Consider the following 26,358-nt stretch of genomic DNA (forward strand, 5'->3'; position numbering starts at 1 on the left):
TTGCTTCTCTCTTGGAAACCCTTGGATGGAGCAGCATGGCAGTAGGTTTCTTGAAACGGGTGAGCGCAACTCCACACTTCAGTGCCAGTCACCTTCAAACTGGGTAAAGCTGGGCAGCGTGGGGAGCAACCACCTCCGGCTCCTGCTGGGATCATCTAGGCGAGCTCTCCTGGGTCTCTCGCTGTTCTCCAGGGTGAGACTAAATACGCGGATCTGCCTCTGAACCAGTGGCGTCTGGTTCAGGAGCTTCTGTGAGAAGTAATTAGAAATAGCGAAGACCGCGGTATTGAGCATCCGTGTCCGACCGTGTGTACGCAGCACCATCTAGCGCTTTGCAGAGATTTATTTTATTTTTTTTCCCCTTCTTTCCCCGACTCTGTAGCGATGAATTCAGGGTACGTCCTCTCAACCTGGCAGGCTGCCGGCCTGCGGGCTGCCCGAGGGCTCACCGCGGCGGCGAACGTTCACGGCAAGCGTGACAGCCCGGGAGAGGGGAAGATGAGAGGCGCAGGAACATTTCGGGCCCTACCGGGATGCTCCTCTGCAGCTCCGACTGACGCACCTGCGAGCTGTCCGAAGCCCACCCGGGACCGAACATACCCGAACCCCTAATTGCAGACTCGCAATCAAACTAACGATAAATACTCGTCGAGGGTTTGGAACAACTTCATCGCTCTCCCCTTCTCCAGCGAAGCCATAGGACCGACGCCCTCTGCTGATGCGAGGGGACGTTACCGCCTCTGAGAGAGGGAAACGCGGGATTTAACTCATCAAGGAGCTCCTTTGTGCCTTCTTCGGCGCCCTGCTGCCGTCCCCGGGGACCGGAGGGAACTGCCGAACGGGACTGACGCCACCTGTCCAGCGCTTGACCGAGGGACGGCTGCTTCCCGCAGCACCGGCGGGCCGGGATACACACGCCGCCCCGTTCCTCTCCCTGCGGGCTCCCGGGGACCTCGCTCGGCGGCGGCCGCTGAACGCCCTGTCCTGTCCCCGGGGGCCGCGTGGCGCCGCCGCCACGTGACCCGCCGCCGCAGCTCCCCATTGATACACTGTAGCTACACCGGAACGTTCCAGGCGCCGCCAGGCACGCCGAATCGATGCCCGAGCGGCGGATCCGGCCGCCCGCTGAGGCGGGCGTGCGCGCTCGGTGCTCGGCTAGCTCTCCCGCGGACGGGGAGACAGGGAGCGCGGAGCGGAGGGTGCGCGGCGCGGGGCGGCTCCGCGAGCGGCGGCGATGGCGGAGCCGGCGGAGAAGCTGTACCGGGCGGAGTACGCCAAGAGCGGCCGCGCTTCCTGCAAGAAATGCGGCGAGAGCATCGCCAAGGACTCGTTGCGCCTGGCCCTCATGGTGCAGGTACCGCGTGGCGGGGCCTGGGCCGGCGGTGGGGGGTGGGCGGGGTTGACCGTTCGGCTCGGCCGGGGGCGGTGGGGCCGGGACGGGGCTCATCTCCCGGCGCGGGGCCGTTCGGCCGGGCTTCTCTGCGCCGCGGCGGCAAGCGCAGCCTATTTTTAGCCGTGGCGCCTTCGCCCGACGCTCCCTGCGGTCTCCGCGGCCGCGCTGGTGCCCGCAGCAGTCTCACCCGCCGGTCCCTGCAGCCCTCCCCGTTGCTCCCGGAGCAGCGGTGGGGCGGGAGCTGCCGGTATCCCGGGCTGTGAAAGGCACCCGGAGGCGAAGCAGTGCCAAGTTCGCCGTTAAGCGTGGCATTGGAGGGTTGCAGAGGCGGAGGGGTCGGCGCGGGGGCGCGCACAGAGGCTCTTTGTTGCCATCCGGCGACCGGGGAAGCGGGAGGGGGGCGATCGCGGCGGCTTGGCTTCTCCGTGCCCCGGGAAGCGTCTGGCACTCGGGGCGTTTGGCGTCGCGTCAGAGGACGTCTCCGTCGGGTGCGCATTTTGCATATGAAACAGACCCGAAACGTCTCGGAGGTCGCGAACAGCCCTACGTTTTGCCTTCCGCCCCCCTCGGCAGCGGGGAGAGCCGGTGGGCTGGTGCTGCCGGCGGTAGGCAGCTAGTACGGGGCTGGCTGCCACACTGCAGGCACGAAACAGGGAGCACAACGGTAATTAGCAAACTGAATGTTTTGTTGCCGGTCGTTCTCAAATTATTTGCGTTTTGAGGAAGAGATTTGCTTGGCTTCCTTTCAAATTGAAGGGAAGGGCCTTGTCCGGTGTCGGAGGGGTGGGAATTGTGCACGGATGGACCTGGACGTGCCGTTTTGGGCCGGATGAAATCGCACCTTGCGGTGGGTGGATGGGGAGGGAGTCGGCCTCTCTCGGGAGGTGGGGGTTTGCTCGGGAAGGGCAAAGCGCTGCCTTCCCAGGCTGTGGATGGGCCTCGGCCTGTCTTTAGCAGGGAACATGGAAAGGCACCTCTAGCATTCAGGTAGCGCAGATGGACAGCGGGCTGGATCCGCTGCGCGTCCTGTGAAAGATAAGCGAATGCGTGTATGCGTATTTATGGAAGGCTGGCAAGGACGTGGGATGCGAGTGCCTCGAGCAAAAGCCCTGCAGATGGATGCTGTGGCTCCCAGCCCATTGAGGAGTGATTTCTGTGCGGCCCAGAGTCGCTTGTGCCCTTCGAGAGGGGCGAGGAAGGGCCGGGTCGCCCCTGGCCCAGGCTGCCGGGGAGGGGAGGACCTCGGCACCCCGCGGGGCAGGAGATGGATGCCTGGCTGCCCGGGCAGGGCTGGCAGGTCTGCCCGGCGTGGAGGCAGGAGCCGGTTTCCCAGAGGGGAAATAACCTGCCTCCACTTTTGTTCCCTAGAGCCTCCATTCCCTGGGAAGGATGTGAAAGCTGCAGTGTTTGTTCGCACATGTTCCTGCTGCCTTTTTCTTTTGTTTCTTGCTGGAGGTGCCTGCTCTCCTCCGCTCCTCCTTCCCTGCTCCGGCTGCTACTTCGCCAGATCCCTCACATTTGTTATCCCTTCCTGTCTGGCCCCGCAGTTTAAGCTGGTGCGAGGCGGGTTGGTCTGCTTCAGCTCGGGGGGCCTGTGGGACCGCAGCGTGCCTTCACTTCATTCAGGGAGTGTGTTTGGTTTTGTAGGGTCAGGTTTATTGAGCCATCTCCTGGGGACAGGTGGAGGGGGACAGCTGGGACCACGGCATCCCTCACAAAGCCACTGCCTTTTAGCCGACTATTTCCCCAAAACTGCTGGTCTTACACCAGCTATTTGTAATTTCCACCCCCACCCCCCCCCCCCAACCTCTTGACTTTGATCTTTTCTGCAAAGGGCTCCCCACTGCTGGTTTTTGTGCCAGCAGAGCACTGTTTGCACCCTGCTGCTGAGTATCCCCCCCCCGCATTTCACCGGAGCACCCGGGCCCCTTGTTTCCTGTTGGGGAAATCCCCGGCAGAGCAGCCTCTGCGCCTCCTTCGGTGCACCAAGGTCTTTTGCAAATTGTGCAGACGACATTAAAGTTGTTAGCTGGGTGCTATTGCTACTGTAGCCCCCCTTTTGTTTTGGTTTTCCACGTGAAGAGCTCTGAATGACAGTGAGCTGCTCAGTGTTGGGCACAGAGCAGGCACCCAGGCCCTGCAGGGCCAGTATAGCTTTGGCTTTTGCTTCCAGGTTGAACTGAGCAGTTTCTGTTATCTGCATGCGCAACAGGAAAGCGAATCGATTTCTTCTTTTTCCATAGTTTGTTTAGGAAACTATGGTCTAGAGATAGGCGAGCTGGAAGAAGTGTAAACAAGGTCTAGCTCGCCTGGAGGTTTCATTTCCCACATGGAGAGAAGTCGTGCTCCAGGTACACAACTCCATGTGGTGGAGGAGATCTATGTGCTGCTTACATGGTTGCCCTCGAGATTGAGCCAGCTCTGTCCCCTTCCACGCACCCCAGTGCCTTGTGCCCCCTAAGGGAAACTCCAAACATGAGCCCAGAGCTCGGGGGTGACCAACTTTCAGAGCTGTATGTGACTTCCAGACACATTGAGAGCAACCCCAGGGTGGCTGCTGGGTGTCTGTGGTGCTGTGAGGGTAACTGGGTAATCCGAACCCTGGCTTGTGGGAAGAGTCCAGCTGGAAGTACCAGCGTCCTCTTATAGTCTGGGTTGATGGCTAGTTGTAATTGGGGTTCCCAGCTCTCTTAGTCCCATGCTGTGGTCTTTGAAGCCCTTTCCTCCTCCTTCCTGCTTATGCACGAAACTGTCTGCTGTTGTTTTCAGCTTGGAGATATCCCTGCTTTTGGTGATTGATACGTAGAATGCTTTACCAGGTCGTTAATTCTGTATCATTATTAATAATAATTATACAACCCTGAGTATTATTAGTACAGCAGTTGTTTGTGTGCGTTATTTGTAGCCAAACCACTCTACGGTTATTTTGTCTGATGGGTAACAGGAACAATGCCAGGTTGGTACTTAATGTGTCTGAGTCATAAGCAAGCGGAGCACTTGCACGAGGAGGCTGGTGTGAGGCAGGGCACTCTGGAGCAGCCGTTCAGGGAGGATATGAGTGATGCTTCTATCCTGATACAGGGGGGACTTTGTTGGGCTCTGGTGTTTCCCTTAAATTTTGGCTCTGCCTCCTGCAGCCCCCTCAGGGATTTCTTCAGGCTGCAGTCCTTGGAGCTGTTGCTCCTGTCCTCTGCCGGGAGAAGGGCTCTCCTTGGCATGGACAGTTTGCTTGAGAAGCGTCTCTCAAAGGGACTGTGCCTTGTGCACAGAGGTCCTGCAGAGTAAGACCAGCAACCTCTTGTGCTGCAGGAGTCTCGAAGGAGATTGCAGCAGATGAGCCAAGTGCTGTTACTTGTGTCTCTTTTTCCACAATCTCTGTTTTGCTTCGCTCATCACTGCAGATGTTCTGCTTCTCGTAGAGGACCCTGTCTGCTCAGGGTTCGTTATAGCCATGCTGAGGCTGTTACCTTTTTGTTTTGAGCGGTACAGATGGGCTAAACAGCAGGATGATGAACTGGTTAAGCTAGGTAAATGCTCCCTCCATCTCTCTCCCCTTTGGGACCTCTCTCTAGCAGCTTGTCTGTCGTACTAGATTTTCTTCTTAGACTTTGTCCCAAATAGTATCTGTCTCTTAATTTAAAAAAAAAAAAAAAAGAGAGAAAGAAAAAAGAAATTACTTGTGTTTACCCATGTACACATTTTTTATGTTGTTTTTTTTTTCCACCCTTGACTCTGTCCGAGTTGCTTCATCTTGGTCTAATGTGCCATTTTCCTAGTCGCCCATGTTTGATGGCAAAGTCCCTCACTGGCACCACTACAGCTGCTTTTGGAAGCGGGCTCGAATCGTGTCCCACACAGACATTGATGGCTTCTCAGAGCTCCGTTGGGAAGATCAGGAGAAAATCAAGAAAGCCATTGAAACTGGAGGCCCTGGAGGAGGTAAGCGGAGGTGTCCTGATGTTTGGAGGTTCAGCTGGAACCATGGTCTCTTCTCAAGCTGCTGTTGTGGTTACTTAATTGCCGCGTCTCTTCAGCAAGTGATGTCGGAAGAATTGCTGTGGTCTCCTCACGCTGCGGGGCTCAGGCACTGGCAGAATGATCCAGCGTGTTAAACCAATGAGGGAAAAAGCCAAATCAGTTCGCAGATGTACTGCTAAATATTTCTTGTTATGAAGGAGTGTATTTTGTTTTCAGTTCTTTAATGCTAACAAATACTTTCGTAGTATGTTGTTTTAATAGTACCTTCACTGTGGCATATGGGTATGGTGGCTCTTTGAAAATGTTACACCACGAACAGGCGAGTGAGGGAAGCAAGTGAGAAGGGTCTAAGTACAGACCACAGTAAACTCACCACATCTTTGTATAAACGAAGGATGCCGGGCAGTTTCAGATTGATGTCTGCCTGTTGAAACACAGTAATACAAAAAATAAAAGGAAACTAGCACTTGTGAAGAGGAGTTCTGCTTTGAAGCAGAGCTATTTGTGACTCCTGTTACAGTTAGTTCTTCAGTGAGATCTCATTTTATACTGCTTTCAGGGAAGAGGTAAAACGGGTCAGCTCTGCACACCTTTGAAAGTCTTTTAAAATCATTAAATAAGCAATCCTGTACAATTCCTATTTGGTCGCTTAAAGATTTCTTCCTATTTCAAAAGTGCTTTTAAGCATGGACTGCTTATCTTGCTCTATATCCACATTCTTGACAGAAGGATTGCTGGAACACAGAGGTTTATTAATTCAGACTGCTAACAATCTAGGACAGGGAATAAGAAATTAAGGGAATGCCTTTTAGAGCCGAACTCTGTATTTGCCTTTGTTCTCCAGGAAAAGGAGGGGAACAGGAAGGAGGTGGCAAGGCTGAGAAGAGCCTAAATGACTTTGCTGCAGAATATGCTAAGTCTAACAGAAGTACTTGTAAAGGCTGTGAACAGAAAATAGAAAAGGTAAAAAGCTTTTCTTAGTTCTCCATCTCTTGTCTTTTCTCCCACCAGTTCCAGTTCAAACAGTGACTTTTATAATGGCTTCCTGTCTGTCCTGCATATGGAAAGCACTTGCAGAGCTGCATTTCTGTGTCTGAGGAGCAGCTGCATTCTGGACAGCTGACGGTAAAGGCATCCCTCAGGCCTTGTAGCCTGGGCTTCAAACCTGCTGATGCTTCCTTTCACTTGGGTCTTGGAACAGGCTGGAATGCCGCTTGCCAGCATTTCTTGTGGCAAGAGAGACACCACTAACTGCAGCTTTTCCTGCTTGTTGCCGCACCGCAAAGATGTTGGCCTTTTCCTTCTCCTCAGCAAGACCAGCTCTGCGTGCAGTGTATCCATATTAACTCCATGAAAGTGGACAAAAACAGCCATGCAGCCCTGTAGTTGAACATATCTTGGTGCTCTGCTTTAAGGCAGTTGGCAAAATGAAGATGTGAACCTCTGATAGATGTGAATAGATGTGCCAGTTGGGTGAAGTTAGCAAGTCCTGGTGCGCTTGTATCTGCAGGAACATTGATGACTGTTGTGTAGATGATTCCTTGTTGGAGCATGAAGTATTGCAGTCTGAAAGCACCTAAAACAATTACTTATTTGGCATCTGAGAAGTAATTTGCAGTAAGATGGGATGAGATCATGTTAGTATTGATGCTTGAGTGATAGCAACAGAAAGTTACTTTATAGAGTTTCCTGTATATGGTTTAGTCGTATGAGTTTTGCTTGTTCAAGTTTACTGGGAGTTGAGGGAATGCAGACTACAAGATTACCCATTTTAAGTGGTTTTTGAACAGAAAACTACTCAAGGCTGGTTTTTCAACCTAGAAGGAGTAAAGAAAGAAGCCGTAACTGTAGTGAAAAGGCTTGAACAAAAAAAAAAGTTTCAGGCTTTGATAGAGGAACTGTTGCTATTTTACAGGTGTTTAGGAAGCATCATGTTTGTAACGAGCTTGTTAACATCCTGCTCTTTCCACAAGGCCTAACTCTTTTGTGTTGCTTTAATCTGCCTCAGGGCCAGATCCGGATTTCCAAGAAGATGGTGCATCCTGAAAAGCCGCAGCTGGGAATGATAGATAACTGGTACCACCCCGACTGCTTTGTGAGCCGCCGAGCAGAGCTGGGCTTCCTTCCGGCGTACGGGGCCGCCCAGCTCCTGGGCTTCAGCATCTTGAAAGCTGAAGATAAAGAAACTCTGAAGAAGCAGCTCCCGGCTACCAAGACTGAAGGGTACGTGGGCAATTTAACAAATTGCATTGTCTAGAGGAGTCGTGGCTTGCCTTCAAATACGTCCACGTTAAATACCTTGTGACATTGTTGTCTCTCTTAAAGAGTATTGGTCTTAGGAGGATTTGGTCCTTCCTGTGACCTTAGGCAGATGACAACAGACAAATTCCCCATCCCCGGGAGCCTGCAGTCCGCTTGCCCCCTCTGACTGCCTTGAGAAAATGCAGAGACCAACAGCTGTGACTTGGAGGACTGATTTAGGGCTTTCAACCATAAAATAATGCATGCTTAATACAAATGGATACTGGGCGCTGCGCCTCCTTGTGTGATGCTGTTATCAGTGATGGTTTCTCTGCTCTAACGGCTTGTCAGAGAATTGATTTGACATCTCTTATCTATGAGCCACTCACTGATCTGTGGCAGGCACCGAATCTGATAATGGTGTTTATTGGCTGTGTAGTGCTTACACTTGGATGCTTTTGTTTGCTAAATCTTTTTTGGTACAACTGAAACTTCATTGCCTTGCATTGAAATTTTTAGTGGAGGCTCTTGACAGAACTTGTACTGACAGAGAAGTGCTTCCCGGTGGCTTGCTAGCTTTGGTCAATTTTTCTCTGTTAACGAAGGCTTTTGTTATTTGTTTTTGAAGTGACTTTGCCTAGAGTCGTGCTTCATAACGCAACCCAGTGTTGTATTGTCCATGTGGAGGAAGGAGCATAAGGTATTCCTGAGTCCTACGAACAGGAAAGATCTTGTTGTAAAACATTGAGCTTCTCCGTGTGCCTTATAGACTGAATTCAGCTTTACTTTTGCAAGGATTCGCCATGGAACTACCCAGTGAGACTGATTTTGGGTTCCAAGAACCTGTAGCCATGAGAAATCAGTGCAGTCTTTGTCAGTATTGGTCTTCTGGTTACATGGCTGATGGGCACGGCATACTGTTCAGAGCCCTGCACGTATGTGAATGTCATTCTTGACCACAGGTGACAGAGCAGAGCAAGGATAAATGGATCTATGTGTTGTTAGGAGGTTGCCATTCAACTTCCACGCTTTACTGTTGGTTGGCAAGCAGTTGCTCCAGCAGCGTTCAGCAGTGGTGCGGGTACCGTGGGGAAGGTCCTGCAGTGTCTCAGGAGCAGCCAGAGCTCCGTCGGGTTCTGTGCTGTTCATCTCGCTCTTCTGAACCCCTGAAGGCTGCGATGAGCTGTCTGCGTCTGCCCGGCAGCCTGCCATCTTTTCACACAGGCATTTTACTACTGTGTGGGTTGCAGGATATAAGCAGAAGTACAGTTTTAATGCACTTGCAGCTTTTCAAGTAGTCCTTTGATTTTTGTGCCGAGGTGCATGTTCTGCTTTGTCCTAGAACAGTGTGTGAGTTTAACAGGGTTATTTGTAGTTTTCTCCCATGTCTTCAGCAAAGCTCTAGAGATTTGACTGTGTAAGTGTTTCTCTTGTCTGCCCTGACTCTGCTTTTCTGGGCCACTTCTAGGATGCTATGCAAAATAAGAAGGCTTTGTAGAGATAGGCCACAGAGTAGTTTGCCAAGTCACTGTGTAAATAAAAGCCTAGGATTGCAGTGGAAAAAGGCTTAGGCTGGTGATGTAGGGTAATGTGAACCAGGACCTCATGCCAGAGAAGCAGCAAGACATCTCATCTTTCCTGCTTTCTAAGCGCTGCATGAAAAAGTCCCTCAACTGTGAAGGCGCTGTCTGGCTTTTATGCTCCACTACCTTTCTTCTGCTGTTCGGGCTGTGCGCTTGAGCCAAGGGTGTTAAGGGTCAATTGGAAAAATAGTTGTCTGTCAAACAAATTGAATGCGTGAGAGTGTAAATAAACAGAATGAGTGGAGAGGTGCGGTGTGCTTCCTACCTGGTGATTTTCTGCCAAGAAGGCACAGAATTTCTGGAGAAGCCAAAAGAAAAACACCCTGGAAGCTTGAACGAGATGCAGTTACCTTCGATAATTCATCTTGTGCGTTTGGTCAGATTACAGAAATTAACGATAGAAATTACAGCATCTCACAGAAATGATGTTACAGCATCTGCTGTAGGTGAGATTCCCAAAATGATCTTTAAAGATACTTCGTCCAAATTACATCTTGACTCAGACGTCTCTGCAATTGAGATGTGACACATCCAAATTCATATGCTGCTTCTGCTTATCTAGCCCATACTCCGAGGAGAAGCTCACACTTTGGGACTGCCCTGTCAGCCCTTTCCGTAAGGGCGGTGGTGTGACATGCCTATGGCAGATGAGAGAACTGAGGTGCCGAGCAGGGCTACCAAGAATAGATTGGAAAATCCCTTCCCTCTGAAGGGCAAAAATGGGAAGGTTTACTGCAAGGATGCTGGCTTCTTTCCTTGGTCAGCTTTGGGTGAGACATACCGAGCCTCCCCTGGGCTTCAGGCTGTCGTGCCCCAGCACTTTGCAGGCCTGGGGAAAGAGAGTCTTGTGTCCTTGCCAGTAGCTTCTCTGTGGAAAGAGTGCTCGTGAACTGATGTAGGTAATGCAGTAGCAGCTTGTGAGCTCCCTTTGACTGTGCTTCTTTGGTAGCATGTGTTTCGCCTTCCTGCTCCAAGCTGTGATACTCTTCCTGTATTTTCTGCCTCGCTTGTTTGGGTAGAATTGCTGCCCAGGACAGGAGCAAAGTGTCATTCTAAAGATGTCATGCAGCACCGGATTAACTGCAGAGGTTGCCTGAGGCAGAGGGTAAGTACTCAGATCAGCAGCAATCTGGCGGTGCTTTACAGGGAGGAGAAAAGAGGAGTTCTTGTTCCTCCCTGTGTCGGCTGCTTAAATTATCCAGGGTTGCCCTTTCCAGCCTTCATGTTCATTGTAGGGAGGGGAACATGAAAAATAGAGAGCAGATGATAGGGAAGGGCCAGGCTAGAGTGGGACACTTCACCCCCCTGTTCATCTTCTCAAAAGTTGTAATAAGTCTTGTAGCTGTGTATCCCCCAGGAAGGTGAGAAGAAGGGGTTTGTATTGGCTGGTAGTACCAGTCCTTCAAAGCAAGCTGCTGTGCCATACCCGTTCACTGTGGGAAGACTGTCCCTTCCCCAGCAGGAGGAAGGGTGTGCGCAGGAGTACCCAGCTGCTGTTAGCAACACACAGTGTTTGGTCCCAAGGACGGAAGATAAAATTCATGTGCGTGTCAGTGAGCGTGTATTTTGTCGATTGTTCTAAAATCTGCTATTTTGGGAAGATGCAAGATGAATTTGGCTTTACCATTCCCTTCTCCAGGCTGTATAAAATGACGATTAGTGTTTGCTTTAAGCCTTGGTTGGGCATAGCCAGGGACGAAAGAGAAGGTGGTGACTGACTGATTTATGCCTTTCTGGAATCGGGATGATCCCTCCTGCTCTGTGGTTTGTTCAAGTGGCTGGAACAGGTACAGTAATTGCTCTGTGAAAGCAACCCGCTCCCCTTAACTCTGCGATGAAGCTGCCAGAAGTGTGAGTCCCTGCTGGAATTTGGAAGCTTTCCCTGGGTCACGGGGCCTCTCGGCAGGGTGATTGCCTTCCAGCGGCTGGTTTGCTGGCTTTCCTCCTGTTGGAGACTGGGAGACAAGTTACGGCATAGGAGTGAGCGCTGGCTTGCTGGAGGTGGCCTGTCAGCCTGGGGAGGGAGAGGCACTGCAGATACACAGTGCTTGGGCACCCATCCTAAATACTTGCATTATTAAGCCCTCTGTCTTGGGAAGGTGCAGCAGAACGCTTTGGGCTCAAGCTGATATATTTTTGCCAGATGATGTTGTGTACCCGTGACTGTTAAAACTTAACAGAATTCATGATCCTCGTGGTGGGGGCTCAGTGGGTGCTCTGGTCTTGCCCCTTGCAGGGGCTGCGGCCAGGGAGGAGAGGGGACTTGCTTGTCCTGGGGACTTCTGAAGGCACAGCTGTGTGTGTGCGCTGTATCCAGTCCCACCATGCTGGTTCCTACTTGCCTGATTTAGAAAACAAGATGGAGCTTTTCTAAGAAATGCAAGCAATTGCTGGTAGCACAGTGCTGCTGTTGTGCCCCCTGAGGCAGCGTGCTTCACAGCATAGCCCCAGCTCAGATGGGTGGGACCTTGCAGGGGGACAGCTGAAAAATGAGCTCTTCTGCAAAACCAGCCCCTTAAGGACTTGTAAAGTGCTCTAAATCATGATTTGGTCAGAGGAGCTAATGATGGGCTAGTGGTGGCCACAGCAAATAAAATGAGAACTTGGCCTGATTTTAGGGCCAGGACAGTTACTAGAACTTACAGGTCTCTAATGTTTGAGTCTTTGGGAGAAGAGTACCTTTTGACAGTACCTTTTGACATCCTCGTGCAGCTTTATATCTAATAAGCTGTCATAAAGGGTTCATCTTAACGGTAGCAAAGTACTGGAAGTGAAGCGTTTAAAATTGTAAGTAGGAGAGCAATCGAGAATGTCAACTTTATGGCTTAACCGTCAGCCACAGCTTATAAAGTTAAGAGAGATGCTTTCTTAAAAAGAAACCTGGCTGGTGTTTTGAAATGATAGCAGCTCTGTCAAAATGAGGTGTGAGATCCAAGCTATGTTCATGCTGTGCCTCAAGTTGCAGGCCCATCCTGCCTCAAGTGGGGCAAAATATTTCCTCATGAGGAGAGCACGCACTGATTTGATTTATCGATATTGATGTATTTTGAAGTCAGGCAGACCAAGGGGATGAGACAACTCTGGAAACATAAATGATCTTCCTCTGAGGTCTCTTGTCATTCTGAAGTCTGCCAAAATCCCCTGGTTTTCATTTGGCTTCCTCTTCTTTCCAGTCTTTCTCGAGCAGTGTTTTCTGTAACTTCTCCCTGCACAGCTCTAAGGCCCCAGCTACTAACAATAAATTCCCTCACACACATCACGAAACCGCTGTCAGCCTGGGAGCACTTTACAAGTAGAAACTTCCTCCTGCCTGATTTAGAGACCTGACTTAATTCCAGTCTGAAGAGAAACTAGCTGGGAGATATCTATGTGTTAAGACTATTAATGTTATCATGTTTGTTGTCCTTTATGTCAATGTGGACTGTATAAGCTGAAAAAACAAGCTGATTCAGCTGAAAGACGCTATAGTCTTTTAATCTACACCTCCTCAGATTTGGAGAGTTGTGTTTATATTCAGTGATTCTTAGGTACACCTTTAGTGTAACTAATGCAGGTGTAGATGAATATGCCTGAAAATGTTGCCGTATTTCACGTACTCTTCTGCCAGACCATACAGTTACCCTGCGGAAAAGCTCTAAGTGTACCTGACCTGATTGAGGCGGCTCGCATTGCGGAGCCAAGTACGTGTCTACAATCTAGCACCGAGGAATTTGAAAAATGGGTTTGCCTGCCAAAACTGAGGATATTCAAGCCTCTGCAGATATCAGCAGTCAGTAAACTGAACTCTGGTAACTGCTGGAAAGGCATTTAAATAACTTCCTTTCATTTGTGTGTGTTTTGTTTTGGTTTTCTCTATTAGAAAGAGAAAAGGAGAAGAGGTAGATGGAAATGTGACTGCGAAAAAGAAACAGAAAAAAGAAAAAGAGAAAGAATCAAAGCAGGAAAAACAGCTGAAGGTGAGTTTTAGCTGATCACATCTTAAAACCAGCTTTGTTAGAAGAGTGCAGTGTCAGCCCCTCACTGAAGAGCAGTGGCACCTAGAGGGGGGGCTGTACCTGGTGCCCAGACAAAGCAGGCTTGCAGCACAGCCGGTCCTTGTGTCCTGGCACAGGAGACGCCCTGTCACTAAGGCTTTGCTGAAGGCAGTTCACCCTGCGGCTGTCTCCTGAAAGACAGGAAGGAAAATTTCTAGGACTTGTGCTTATTGGATTTAAATAGATTAGGTAAAATGCCTTCTCTCTCAGGGAGACTGGTTCTCTGGTCCTTCCTGTATCGTCTGGTTGTGAGTCCGAGTGCTGTTGCAGAAGAGCTTGGAAACCAATAAATAGCTCATTGTCAAAATTAAACAGAGGTAAAGTGCGGAACTAGATTAATGAGAAATCATATCTCTCTCACCCTCTGGGGAGCTGTGCTCAGTTCTTGGGTACAAGGTGTGATAGATCACAGCTTTCTACCTTTCCGTTTCTAGAATACCATGGGAAGAATCCCCAGTTAGAGCACCAGGAATTTTGTATTTATTGAAAGTTTGGCATAGGTACTTCCCAAGAAAAAAAAATAAGCACGCTGCTTTTGCTGCAATTGAAGTCTTAATGGAGCTGTAGAAAAATGTTTTTTCCGCCTTTGAACAAAAGTTTTGTTTTGTGGCAGTACCTTAATTTTCAACAAAACTTAGCTGAGACATTCTCAAAGTTTTGCTGCTGCAGTGCAGATGTTTAGGGCAGATCAGGGTTAACTTTGGGTTCATTAATTTTTTTTAACAGCATTTCATTGAGTATGATCATTAACACTGAAAATTAAACCATTTAGTATGGTCAACCAGTTCTTCCAAGGTAGATCACATTTTTGTCTGTAGCCAGCGAATAACATTCAGAAACTATCTGAGATATTTTAGGATGCTACTTTGCTGTCCAACCCTTTCACCTTTTGTAGAAAGGCCCAAAAGAATGTGCAGGCTGTTCTGCACCGCTGCAGGTGACTGATCTGGTAGAAATTCCTCTTATGCATAGATGGCTTTAAAGAAGAACAGTGCCAAACAGCATTTCTGGTTTTTACTTTAATGCAAGGCTCAAATGCAGCCACATCCACGCTGTTGGCAGTGTCAAGTAGTTAGGTCATGTTTGCAAAGGCTGTTGAGAGCTTGCTAAGGGTAGAAGTGTGACAGACACACGGGTTCCACTCTACCTAAAAGTTAGCTGTCTCGTTAGTATTGCTTGTGCCTTCTTGTGTGGAATAGTGCTGTAAAGGTTATTGCGTGGCCTTTCTTCACATGTACATGATGGAGAAGCCTTGGTTTATACGGAATCCCGTAGGGATGTCCTTCCGCGTGTAGTCTTGTGAAGAGAGAGTACTTGCTGAAGCCGTGATGTGCTCGTGTATTCATGCTGAAATCTGAAGCACATGGCTTTAAAGACCTGTTCTAAGTATTTGGGTAAAATGTATGACTCTCCCTTTTGGTAAAGCTACTGGTTCTTGGTGCTCTTCATCTCACGGTCTGCATTTAAGATGGTCTTGCTAAAACCTCGTCTACATACTGCAATTTCAGGACTACTCTTAGCAAGCGATCAATTGCAGGTAGTTAAGCCACTGGGTTCTGTCAACAGGAGCAGACGGAGCTGATCTGGGGCATCAAGGATGAGCTGAGGAAGGTCTGCTCCACTAACGACCTGAAAGAGCTGCTGATCGCCAACAAGCAGGAAGTTCCATCAGGGGAGAATGCTGTGAGTTGGTCTGTAGTTGCTTTGCATGTGTGCTGGGTCTTTGAATCGCTGAAGCTGACCTGAACCAATATTGCTGCAAAGTCCGCAAGTCTGAAGCATGTTCCTAACAAAACACTTCAGAAAGGAATTCAGTGCAAAGCCCAGTCCTTTTGTCCCAGGACTCTGATACTAGTGCTGTTACACTGGCTTGCGAAGGGCTGTGTGGTCGTGTGTGATGCTGAATTCAACACCTTAGTCTCGGTGATGTGCCTTTATTCTACTATGCCCAAACTGGTCCATGGGGGTTTTTTGTTGCTGGCTCATCAAGAGCAGGTTAGTTATGGCACTTCACATTGCCTCTCTCAACTGTTAAATTATTAAAAAGAAGCAAAAATTGCACAGATTGTTTCCTAGCATCTTTTCTAGAGAAAACAGTCACTTTTCAGTCTGTGTAATTTGTGAAAGTCTTCTCTCTTTTGGAGCCACGCATCAGTTGAAATATTTGTATTTATTAAGACTCTTTGTAAGGATTGTGGGCTGGGATGTGGGAAGTGTCTAGACTCAAAATGGTCAAGAAATACGCTCTGGGTAAAGTCCAGAGGAAAACTGGGACTTGTCTGAGCCTACACGCCCACCTACCTACTCATGCGCTCAGATGTGGTAACTCGTCTCCTCTTTGGCTGTTGTGGGTCGGATGCTGTGTGGTAGATATGCTCTCCTGAATGCTGAATCCCGATAGGAGATACTGCAAGTTGTGGATGTGAGCAGGTACGGTGTGACCGGGCAAACGCTGTGTCATGTCTTTAAGGCGTTGTACATCAATCAGTTCTGGTAATAGTGTTGGTGTACGTGCAGCGTCTGCATGACAAGCACTGGAAACGTCTGTGTCTGCATGCCAGCAGCCTGACAGTTATTTTCTTGTGCAGCCCAGCGTAGTGCAGTGTGTGGGCTTCCAGTCTTCTTCTGCCATGACCTGTTTTGTGTTCTTTGTTGCTTTAGATTTTGGACCGAGTAGCAGATGGGATGGCATTTGGAGCTCTGCTGCCCTGCGAGGAGTGTAAGGGGCAGTTTGTGTTCAAGAGTGATGCATATTACTGTTCGGGGGATATTACTGCCTGGACTAAGTGTGTTGCTAAAACGCAGACTCCCAACAGGAAAGACTGGGTAATCCCAAAGGTGGGTGTTTACTGCAAATTTGATAATCTGAAGCACGTGTCTTAACTGATGTTAAGAAATCTCCTCTTGTAAGGAGATTGAATAAGCACAGCTAATGCATAACTAAATCATTTTTTTTCCGGTAATGCTAAAATGAAAGAGATGTTGCTGATTTGATTTGAAACTCATCATTTACGCTCTTCTAGCTTTGTTTTCACAGTCAGTAAAGTGGGTATTTGCCTAACTTAGTATAAATGTCTCGGAAATCCTTTCCAAGACCTGCAGTAAATGCCAACATCTGGCCAGTGCTCAATTTAGACTTTAAATCTTACAATAGTATTTGTTGGTTTTGAACTCTACTTATGCTTCCGTCCCACAGGAGTTTCGGGAAATTCCTTACCTCAAGAAATTTAAGTGTAAAAAGCAGGACAGGGTATTCCCTCCAGATGCTGCGACTGTGAACTCTGCGCCTCCTCCCTCCGCTTCTGCTCCTTTGGCAGAGACCGTGTCTGCACCCAGAGGTAGGCAGCTGGCTGGGCATGGGTTATTGAAGTTCAGGATGGTGTGTAATGCTATTCCCAGCCAGACAAGCATGCCACCCTGAAAGGCATGCTGTTCTCTGCTCCCAAGCAGGCAGAGCTCTCCTAGTAGAAAACCAGCATAGCGGAATCTCATGTGCTTCATTTTCCTAGTGCAGGTAGACCTCGATATGGTGGTTTACCTGGGGATGTGGGCTTGAAGTCTTGGTTTTTTTCTAACAAATCATTTTGGGTATTTGTTGGTGGTGAGGAAATGATGTGTTTGCAATGAATCAGAAACTTAAAGGCTGATGTTGCAAAATGTGTCCTGAGGGAGACCTGCTGCGAAATGCCTTCTTGCTTGGTTTCTTGGGGGACATCCAGGGACCTACATAATGCCAGATATTCCACATTGTGTTAGGTTTTAAGGGCAAGAGGTTTTTTGGTTTTGTTTTTTAAATCCTCTATTGGGGTTTGGCTTTACCAATCACTGGCTCCCCTTATGCAAAAAAAGATGCACTGTCTCTAGCCCACAAATTGGCAAAAGGTTGGATTCCAGAAATCCCCTGTACACTGTTGGAATGAGTTGCGTGCTTTGGTGATGTAGCCTGTCCACTAAGAGCTATGCTGACCTCTTTTTTACTCAGCCTTCTTAGCCCTGGCCATAGTTTTGGGAGCAGAGGATTATTGTTAGTTGGTGAAAAGGGTGGGAGTAATTATGCACAGATCATTTTTTATACAGATCCAAAATCATCAATTTTATACAGATCATGTTATTTTAGCAATGAAGACAAAGTAACACAGGTCTTGGTTCTGATTGTCAAGTTGATTCCAGCCCCAGCGTGCCCGAAAGTAAACTCAAAACATTGACCAGAATTAAAGCTAACTTACTTTGTTTGCTAGCAGCCTAACTAGTCTGAGTTGGGGGAAAATGAGGAAACAAAACCCTCAGTTGGTCAACCAGAGTTAATAGTATTTATCTTTAGCAGTGCAGATATGCTCTTTGACACTTGCTGTGTAGCCTCAGATGGTTACCAGTTTGCTCCTTACTTGTTATGGGGTTTGCATGGTACAACCTTGTACTGTCTATAAGATCAAGACTCGAATGTACTGTAATATAGGAACACTGTTGCTTCAGAATCAGTCGTCTCTCTCCATCCCATCAAAACCAGATTTTCTTTTGAAGAGTTGGGAGCTTTCACGTTACTGTGAATTTCTCTTGTGCTGTCCAGGCAGCAAAAAAAGAGGGAAGGAGAGCAGAGTCTCTAGTAGCACAGTGCTGAAGCAGACTTTTTCTTTTCTTTTTTTTTTTTTAATTAATTAACTTTAAAAAAAAAAAAGAAAAAAGGGGTAAATAATTTGCCTGCATATCCATCTTCCCTGTCTTGAATCCCTTCTGTATGTTGGCAAGTGCTGAGCTTTGTTGCATTTCCTAGGTGGAGGGGAGCTTCCTCCTGCTTGCTTAATGCAGGTCAGACCTGCTTAGACCCTTGTCTCCCTGACACTGGACTCGTTGTTCTGACTGGGGGGGATGCCGTCCCTCTGTGCTTGTTACTTGTCGGGAGGGGGCTCTGCCTGTTGCTAACATGCTGTGCTATTTCTGGACCCTTAGACAAACCGCTGACCAACATGAAGATCCTGGTTCTTGGAAAGCTGTCAAAGAACAAGGAGGAAGTGAAGAGCATTGTGGAGGACCTGGGAGGAAAGATGACGACAACAGCTAACAAGGCCACCCTGTGCATCAGCACACAGAGTGAGCAGCTGTGCCTTGGTTACTGGTTGCACGGGTAACAGAGCTGAGCAGATTACAGAGGACACGTCCTCGGAGCTGTCTGGGGATCAGTGTTTGGATTAGGGGGAGTGTTTTGTATGCGCACGTGGCCTTAGTGTGCTTGGAAAAGTAAAGACAGATGCGTGCTGTTTGAGTTTTACTTACCTAGCACATTAACCCTGCCGGTTGTGCCGTAAGGCCCTGTCAGGTCTGCAGCAGCTAGAGCTTGGGTCTGTATGCAGACCATGGTGGCATGCAGGCCACCCCTGTTGGGATGGCAGGTGCTGCGTGGGGGCTGTGTCCATGCTTGCCTTGGAGAAGCCACAGAGCTGACTGGGCACCCAAGGGCAGTTGTTTTCTCTGCTGGCAACTTAGGGTCTGCTCTTGCTCCCTGTTGAAGTCAAGGTGGAAACTGGCTGCTGAGGCAGGAGATCTGCTGCCGCCTGCCAGGAGGTCCAAGAGGGACTGGCGCAGCCCCAGCCGAGCTCCAGAAAAGGGAGAGCTGGACCAGCCAGGCAAAACAGGAGTGTTCCTGTTCTAGCCCAAGCTGCAGCTTTGAGCTGATAGGGATTTTGTTCTCCAAAGAACATGGTGAATCCAAAATGTGGTGGAATTGTGTTTCCACAAACTGTTAGAGAGCCCTGAATCATGGCCAGAGGAAGGGGCTAAAGTTTGAAACCTCACTGATGTGGGTTTTTTCCTCCATTTCCCACCTTTCCTCTGCAGAGGATGTGGAGAAAATGAGCAAGAAGATGGAAGAAGTGAAGGAGGCCAAAGTCCGTGTAGTCTCAGAGGAGTTTCTTCAGGATGTGAAATCCTCCAGCAAGGACTTCCAGGAGCTTGTGTCTCTCCATGCGCTTTCACCTTGGGGTGCGGAGGTGAAAATGGAGCACGAGGAAATGGCCGTGGATGGGAAGTGCAGCAAGCCCCCAAGTACAAAGAGTGCTGGGAAGGTCAAAGAAGAACAAGGTGAAGAACAAAGTGGTTTTTTCTCCACGGGCCTGTTCATTGCTGTGCCGTGCACAAAGCAAACCTGGGTATAGTCTATCCTTGCCCTTTCCTTGAGTTCTCTGCCCTTTTTCTCATAATAAGTAATGAGACCTCAGGGCAAGACTAGCTTTAAGTAAACACAGAGCTGTCTCCTGAGCTGGCTGTTGTCTCCCCTAGTTCAGTCTTGCTTCAGAGATCTTCCGTGCTATATGTGCCGAGGCTCCCTGACATCAGTCCAGACTCTTTCTCATTATAACTCAGCTTCTCTGCCAATTTGGGTCAGTGCTGCAGCTCCAAGGAGTTGCTGGGGCACCAAGGTGTGACAGACACTACCGTGACCCCCCAGGGGGTGTTAGCAAGTAGGGCAATACTGGGGTCCAGAGCAACGGGTCTTTGTTCTACTTGGTTGGGTTTTTTTAATGGAGGGGGGAAAAATACCCAACACCAGTGCCATTCCTCATCAATACCATAGAGAGCTTGCGCTATTAATGCTCGACAGTGAATGAAACTGTCGAGTCTGCTCGCCTATCTTCAGAACCTGTTCTTCTCCATGTCCTCCAAGTGTAGGTTTTTGTCATACAATTGGGTGTGTTATTGCCAGACTATATCACAGCAGTAGCTTCTCCAGGGGACCTGAACAACCCCCATGCCCTGTGAGGTTTTTAAATCCCACTTAAACACAACCACAAATGTGATTTATCTGCTGTGCAGGTGAAAAAAAAGATATGGCCCACCTCTTGGGGCCAGAAGGAAGGAGACAGATAGAATCTGGGGAGATCTTACTTTTCATTTAATTGGCAGGGTGGGGGCTGTGAATTGGCTGCTAAAACCAGGTAAAAAAAAAAGCCATTGAAGTCATTGTGCTCATATACTGGGAATCTGATTTGAAGTCTCCTTAGGGTGATAATTATGCAAACTGAGAATTTAAGTGTTGATTCAAGTCAGACTGTGTTTCCTGCCTAGGAAAAAAAATTAACTCTCTTTTCGCTTCAGGACCCAGCAAGTCTGAAAAGAAAATGAAGCTAACAGTTAAGGGTGGAGCAGCAGTAGATCCTGATTCTGGTGAGTGATAACGATGGCTGCGCCTGCACTGCACACAGTCTTCAGGATGCATGATTGTTTGCAAAATGTTTTTCTGTGAAAGGATAAGGGTTCCATCAAAGGAACATGAATTTTTAAACCATTTTTTCTTGCTATTCAAGGAAGGATATTGATTGACATCTAAAGTTGGATATTCCAGGATTTTCTAGTGCAGCTTTTAGAAAGACCACTTCAAATGGGGGAATGCACCTTGTTCAGCTTCAGGAGCATCTGTCAGTGGGGTGAATAAAGGCCCAGCCAGCAAAGGCCACAGGTCTGGCATTAGCACCTGCCCCCAGACTCTTCGGGGCACAGCTGATGCTGCTTTCCAAACCGACGGTGCACAGACATTGTTCTGTGAATTCACGCTGCATCCAAGGCCAGGCTTTGGTTTTTTGGTCCATTTGCTACCGTGACACCTGCAGAACTGTGTCTCTCTTGAGAATCTAGTGTTAAATACTAGATTTTAGATGGCACTTTGTCAAAAGCTACAATTTTTTTTCTCTAGTTAGAATTAAGGTTTACTTCACTATACCTAAAGGTGTGCACCCACAATTTATTAGGAAAAAAAATAATGCTTCAAGTAGTTTTGAATGAGCACATGGTCACTGTTTTTATGGTATTTTTGTTAAGATTCATTCTACTTTGTGAAACGTTTGGGTGAGTGGAAATGTAGGAAGGAGACCTAAAATGGTAACCTCCTCCGTGTTCTAATTTGTTTCTTCTCTGTAGGTTTGGAGGATTCTGCTCACGTCTTTGAAAAAGGTGGAAAGATTTTCAGTGCAACCCTGGGCCTAGTAGATATTGTGAAAGGAACAAATTCCTATTATAAACTGCAGCTGCTAGAGGATGACAGAGAGAACAGGTGAGTTTAGTTTTCACTAGAAATACTTTTGTTCACTATTCCCAATAAATACTGGGGTTTTGGCATGTACAAAAGCCAAGTATGAGTAAAGTGTCTTTGTGAGGAGATATGGATAGATATATTTATCTCTAAAAAAACAAACAAACAAAAAACCAACAACAAAAACAAACCCAAAAACCCCCACAACCAAACAACCACAAAACCTACAAAGCAATCAAATGACAAATGACCCCTGGGGAGACCTCCGCTCTGCGTGGAGGCATTTCTTGGTGATGTTAACAAAATCTAAGTTGGGAGGTGATGCAGAATTGCTTCTGTCAGTGTTCATTCCTGCATCCAGGGATGAGCAAGGTGGTGTGTGGCTGGTGTCTGGGTTAACTGGCGATCAGAAGGGCTACAGTGCTCTGTGACTGATGGCTGCCCTTGAAAGTACAGGAGCAGAGTTTGGTGAACGTTCCTCCGTTCTGACATCAAGACCCTACATGTAAAGTCTGTGATGTTGGGAATCTTTCCCGTGTTCTCCAACTTACTCTTGTCTTCTGATTGTAGAGCTGTGAGCTTGGGAGACAAAACCAGATTCTGGTTATTCTACCACAACGTAGTCCTGAATCGAGTGCCTTAAGGCTTAATAAAATGCACTGAAACGGTCAGGGGACAATCATGTGTTTGGCTTTCCAGTCTCATCGGGCGCGTGGCAGAGCTGTCTGGTGATTGTGTTACTGAGTAGATGAAAAAATGGAGAGTGTTCTTCAGAATGAAACTGCCTCCCTGAGCACATAAGGGACGCACAGACATCAAGGGGAGCTAATGGCTGTCAGCAATGACCCTGGTTCAGCTCCGGATTTATCACACTTTACCATGTTCTTCATAATAAGCTTTTGTTGATGCCTCTTGTATGTGAAGTGTTTAACTGGATCTGTGATTCAGTATATGGAGGGATCTCAGTGCTTACACTTAGCGCCTGACAATTTGGAAAGCTTGATTGGTTGTATACCTATAAATATTATGGAAGTTCACCCAAGGTGGTGTCAGCAATATAAACAAATGCTTTAATTACTTGATTTCTCTAAAAATCTGGACTCTAGGACTTTGAGTCCCAGGCTTACACATGCCTGGTGTTTGTTTTTCAAATATAAGACCCCAACAGTCTGAAGAGTTGTATTTGCAAAACATTAAGACTGACGAGGTATTACCCTCTCTATTCCTGCTGTGCATATCTTTATCCTCAGAGATGGAGCTGGTGTGTAACACTGGAGGGGGTTTTTGGTTTGGGTTTGTTTGGGTTTTTTGGGGGGGTGGGGTGGTGTTGTTTTTGGGTTGTTGTTTTGTTTTTTTAACACCAGTCCTTGGACCTACACTCTGGGGTGGCTCTTCTGATCCTCTCCTGCAGTTGCTGATAGGGAATGTCTTCCATAAAATTAATGGTATGCAAGTGGCTGATTCACGTGCAGCCACATGGTTGTTGCGGGATCGGTTTCATTTGGACTGAGATCTGGAGCCAGAGTATCTTATGTCTGTTCTTTTCTCACGTTTCACTTCTCCAGATACTGGGTGTTCAGATCTTGGGGTCGCGTAGGCACTGTAATCGGGAGTAACAAGCTGGAGCAGATGCCATCAAAAGAAGATGCCATTGAACACTTCCTGAATTTGTATGAAGAGAAAACCGGCAATTCTTGGCATTCAAAGAACTTCACTAAATATCCAAAAAAATTCTACCCACTGGAAATAGATTATGGACAGGTAATTCCGAAATGTCCCCATACCAGGCGGGGCATTGCTTAGCTGCTTTGCTGTAACTGTTGTGTTCTGCACTTGCTGTTGGATCACTTACAGGTAACAAACCTGAGGAATGAAGTGCAGGTGCAACTGTTGCATCTTCCCTGTGCTACAGGAGGAGAGCCGTAGATCAATGAGTGTCATGCATTAAAATAAATGGGTTGGGAAACCAAGTAGTTCCCCATTTTCAAGTCTGAAGTCCTTTCAGAGCTTGTTCCTGTTTACTCTGTAACTTTAACGATGTTAATCTGAACTTAATTCGGCAGTCGTTTCACATGGAACCTGTCTGAAAACACCATTTTCTTTTAAACAAAATAGATACTTCTCATCTGTCTTCTGCATCCAATATTCTCCCAAATGCTGAAGCAACTGCTATGGAGTATTCTGCTTAGTGCGCATATTGAGCAGGCTGAGAAAGAAAAATTACTCATTGCCAGTAAGATTTGGCTATTTAGGCATCTAAGCTAAATAAGAATTCTCTTCCTTCTGCCCAGTGGGTGTTTGTGTGTTTATTTAAAAGCATACCAGTAACTTAAACTATCCTCACATTAAATAGTTGAATGCTGATAATAGCTGTAAAGATACCAGAGAACGTATTTTCAAGCCATTGCATTTTTCTGTGGCCAGATTGCCTGATGTCATCTTTCAGTGTGAAGTACTCCATGCTTAGCTTTATTTCTGGAAATTTGAATATTGCAGCGGTGAAGTGTCTGTTACGCTGCATTGTACAGTGATATTCTGAAGCATCTGACAGGTGCTTTATTGGTGCAACGGTCTGTCCGTGAAAGCATCTGGATGGTATTACGCCTAACTGATGATTCCTGTACTCACCTATGACAGTTTTTTTATTACAGAAACTTAGTGAAACTAGTTATTACATCTCTATTTTGTCACAAAAGCAACAAAGTAAACAGTCATTTTTTCATATCAAGGTCTCTATGTAGCAGAAAGCTTGCAGAAAAAGTAATTAATGCTGTTGCTTGAAGTGAAGCAGAGATGCATGGAGAGTTCCTATTCCCTTAATTCTACTTATATTTTACAGTGCCACCTCTTGAAATAACATCTGCCAAATTACTAAATAGGTGGATTTTTAAACCCACTTTGTTCCAGAATGTCAGAGCAATGTCCCACGCTCCCCATGAACTTCAGGCTAGTTGTAGTGTGCATACACTAAATTGGTTTGGAGTTGTTACCATGGCAGCCAACCTGTTACTTTCATCCTTTGTGCTTTTGCTAATTCTGATACTATTTTTACCTCCCAGGATGAAGAAGCTGTCAGGAAACTGACAGTAGGTGCTGGGACGAAATCAAAACTTGCTAAGCCAATCCAAGACCTTATTAAGATGATCTTTGATGTGGAGAGCATGAAGAAAGCAATGGTGGAATTTGAGGTGACTACACACATTCATGTTTCTTTTACCCTCCATGATACTTACACGGCCATAAGCAATACTTCCTAGAAGTCAGTGCGGGTTTTAGATCAGCCTTAAAATAAGGGCAAGAGTCTGACCAGAATTTGCTAAGCGCTGGAAGCAGTAACTCAGTTATGATAGTGTGCAGTTTTTAAAACGTGGGTGCATTCTTTGTTCTTCAGTGGGGAATGTCTGTATCAGCATCTTCAATTTAACAAGCCTCTGAGAAACTCGTCTGCCAGTCCTGGGTTCAGTAATTATTCTATGTTTTGGGGGTGTTTTGTTTGTTTGGTTTTTTCCCCACTGACACATGCATCGTGACCACTATTCGCTGAATGCTCTTAAAATATTAATACATGTAACCAATTTTCTGGTGATGTGAGGCTGGAGGTACTTTTTTTTTGTGAGCGGTGAACCACATATCGAGGGGGGGCAGCACTGCCACTAATTAAGGTAGCAAAGAGCACGCACCTCAGACTTGAGAAATGCTGCCAGTTGATACGTGCACTAATGAAATGCCGTGACAAAGTCCAGATCCTCTTCTGAACAGGGCCAAACTTGAGATATTTTTGCTGTATTTCTCATTTGTTCTAACAATACCCTATTTTCATCCTTTTTTCTTTTCCTCCATGCTTTTTGATCCATGCTTCTACCAAGCTTTCAGAGAGTGGTCTGGTAGCATCATCGGTTTCTCCTTGCACAGAGACAGTTTTACTGGTGTTCGGAGATCCTGTAGTTTGTTTTGATGCAGACATTCAAACCAGGTTAATTCGAAATAACAAATTTCGGTTTCTTCAGCCAGCTTAGTTATCCTGCCCTAAGGCTTCATATTTAAGCAGCTGTTGTTTGGTCGCTGTATGAGTATCTTGTGTATCTACTTTTCAGAACAGGCGTTGCGCCATTTCATACAGCTTGTCTGAAAGCTTTCAGATGGCTTGACCGATATTTTGTAGTCCCTTGGGTTAGTTGTGTTGTCCTGTATCTTCAGTGGCTCTTTGCATCAAGGTCTTCTAAAATATTAATAATTCTTTGTAACTGGAACTGGCTAAAGACTCTGAACTGATCATCATCTGATATCACTTGATTTTTTAGAACTCTGTTGAAACTATGTTAATTCACACCATCTGCAGATCTATAGGAGACCTGGGACTCCAGATGGGCCTTGTCTTCCTATTAGATTTATCTTCCTGTGCTGTTGCTGCCGAACAGCTGTTTTCCGTTAGAGGAAATAATGTTTTTCCTAGTTAGAGGTTTCTGTGCATCCTCCAAAAACGGCTTCTTGGTTCCTTTAATCAGCCTGATCTCAAGTATTTCGTTCCATGCAGGCACTCTCACTCTGCCACAACTCTAGCAAATTCTTAGATCTACTGCTGTGTAAAGAAAGACTATCTGATGCATTTCTCTTCCTGCCTCTAATTTGGCTTTCAGGAGTTTTACCTCACCAAGCATACAGGGGTTTATTACAATTATTGCCTTACATGAAATGGCTCATTGGAGGGTTGAGTCTACTCTAGTGCCGTGTTCCTCTCTTGCCTGGGTGGAAGGCAAACATCTCCCTTGCCTCTCATGACGCTCTTGGTGCATATATCTGGGATGTGGAGTTAATTGTTCATGTTACACTCAGTGCATCTGGCAGTAATTGCAGTGCTCCTGTTCTAGACCCAACCCCTTGGCTGCTGTGCTCTTTGGATGCATCTAATGGTAAAGCTTTGGGTGCAGTTTAGCTTTATATTAGCTCTGCAGGGTTCTGTTCACCTACCATGACTCATAGGAGACACAAACTCCAGCCCTTTAGCTGTGTGTGGGCTCTGTAAGAGATATATTACTCAGTCATGTTTTTGGGGGATGTGTTAGTTTATAGGTGTTAGTATTTATGTATTAGTGCTTATACACATTAGTT

General features: G+C 47.2%; 1 protein-coding gene across 2 annotated transcripts in view; it reads left to right on the forward strand.

Annotated features, from left to right (window-relative positions):
• The first annotated feature begins 383 nt into the window (after positions 1-383).
• Positions 384-26,358, forward strand: part of PARP1 (poly(ADP-ribose) polymerase 1) — a 34,929-nt gene continuing 8,954 nt past the window's right edge. Inside the window, exons 1-14 of one of the 2 annotated variants that reach the window (XM_074578995.1) lie at positions 384-1,354; positions 5,170-5,332; positions 6,216-6,334; positions 7,380-7,594; positions 13,055-13,151; positions 14,796-14,912; positions 15,891-16,067; positions 16,426-16,567; positions 18,177-18,317; positions 19,062-19,304; positions 20,319-20,387; positions 21,138-21,270; positions 22,815-23,010; positions 24,309-24,437. In XM_074578995.1, the coding sequence (XP_074435096.1) occupies positions 1,235-1,354; positions 5,170-5,332; positions 6,216-6,334; positions 7,380-7,594; positions 13,055-13,151; positions 14,796-14,912; positions 15,891-16,067; positions 16,426-16,567; positions 18,177-18,317; positions 19,062-19,304; positions 20,319-20,387; positions 21,138-21,270; positions 22,815-23,010; positions 24,309-24,437 (2,061 nt within the window). In that variant the 5' untranslated portion in view covers positions 384-1,234. Of the gene's footprint in view, positions 1,355-1,415; positions 2,058-5,169; positions 5,333-6,215; positions 6,335-7,379; positions 7,595-13,054; positions 13,152-14,795; positions 14,913-15,890; positions 16,068-16,425; positions 16,568-18,176; positions 18,318-19,061; positions 19,305-20,318; positions 20,388-21,137; positions 21,271-22,814; positions 23,011-24,308; positions 24,438-26,358 lie in introns of those variants that run through there. The other variant, XM_074578996.1, reaches the window with a different exon arrangement.

This window comes from Larus michahellis, chromosome 3 (assembly GCF_964199755.1).
Source record: "Larus michahellis chromosome 3, bLarMic1.1, whole genome shotgun sequence".
NCBI classification, from domain to species: Eukaryota; Metazoa; Chordata; class Aves; order Charadriiformes; family Laridae; genus Larus; species Larus michahellis.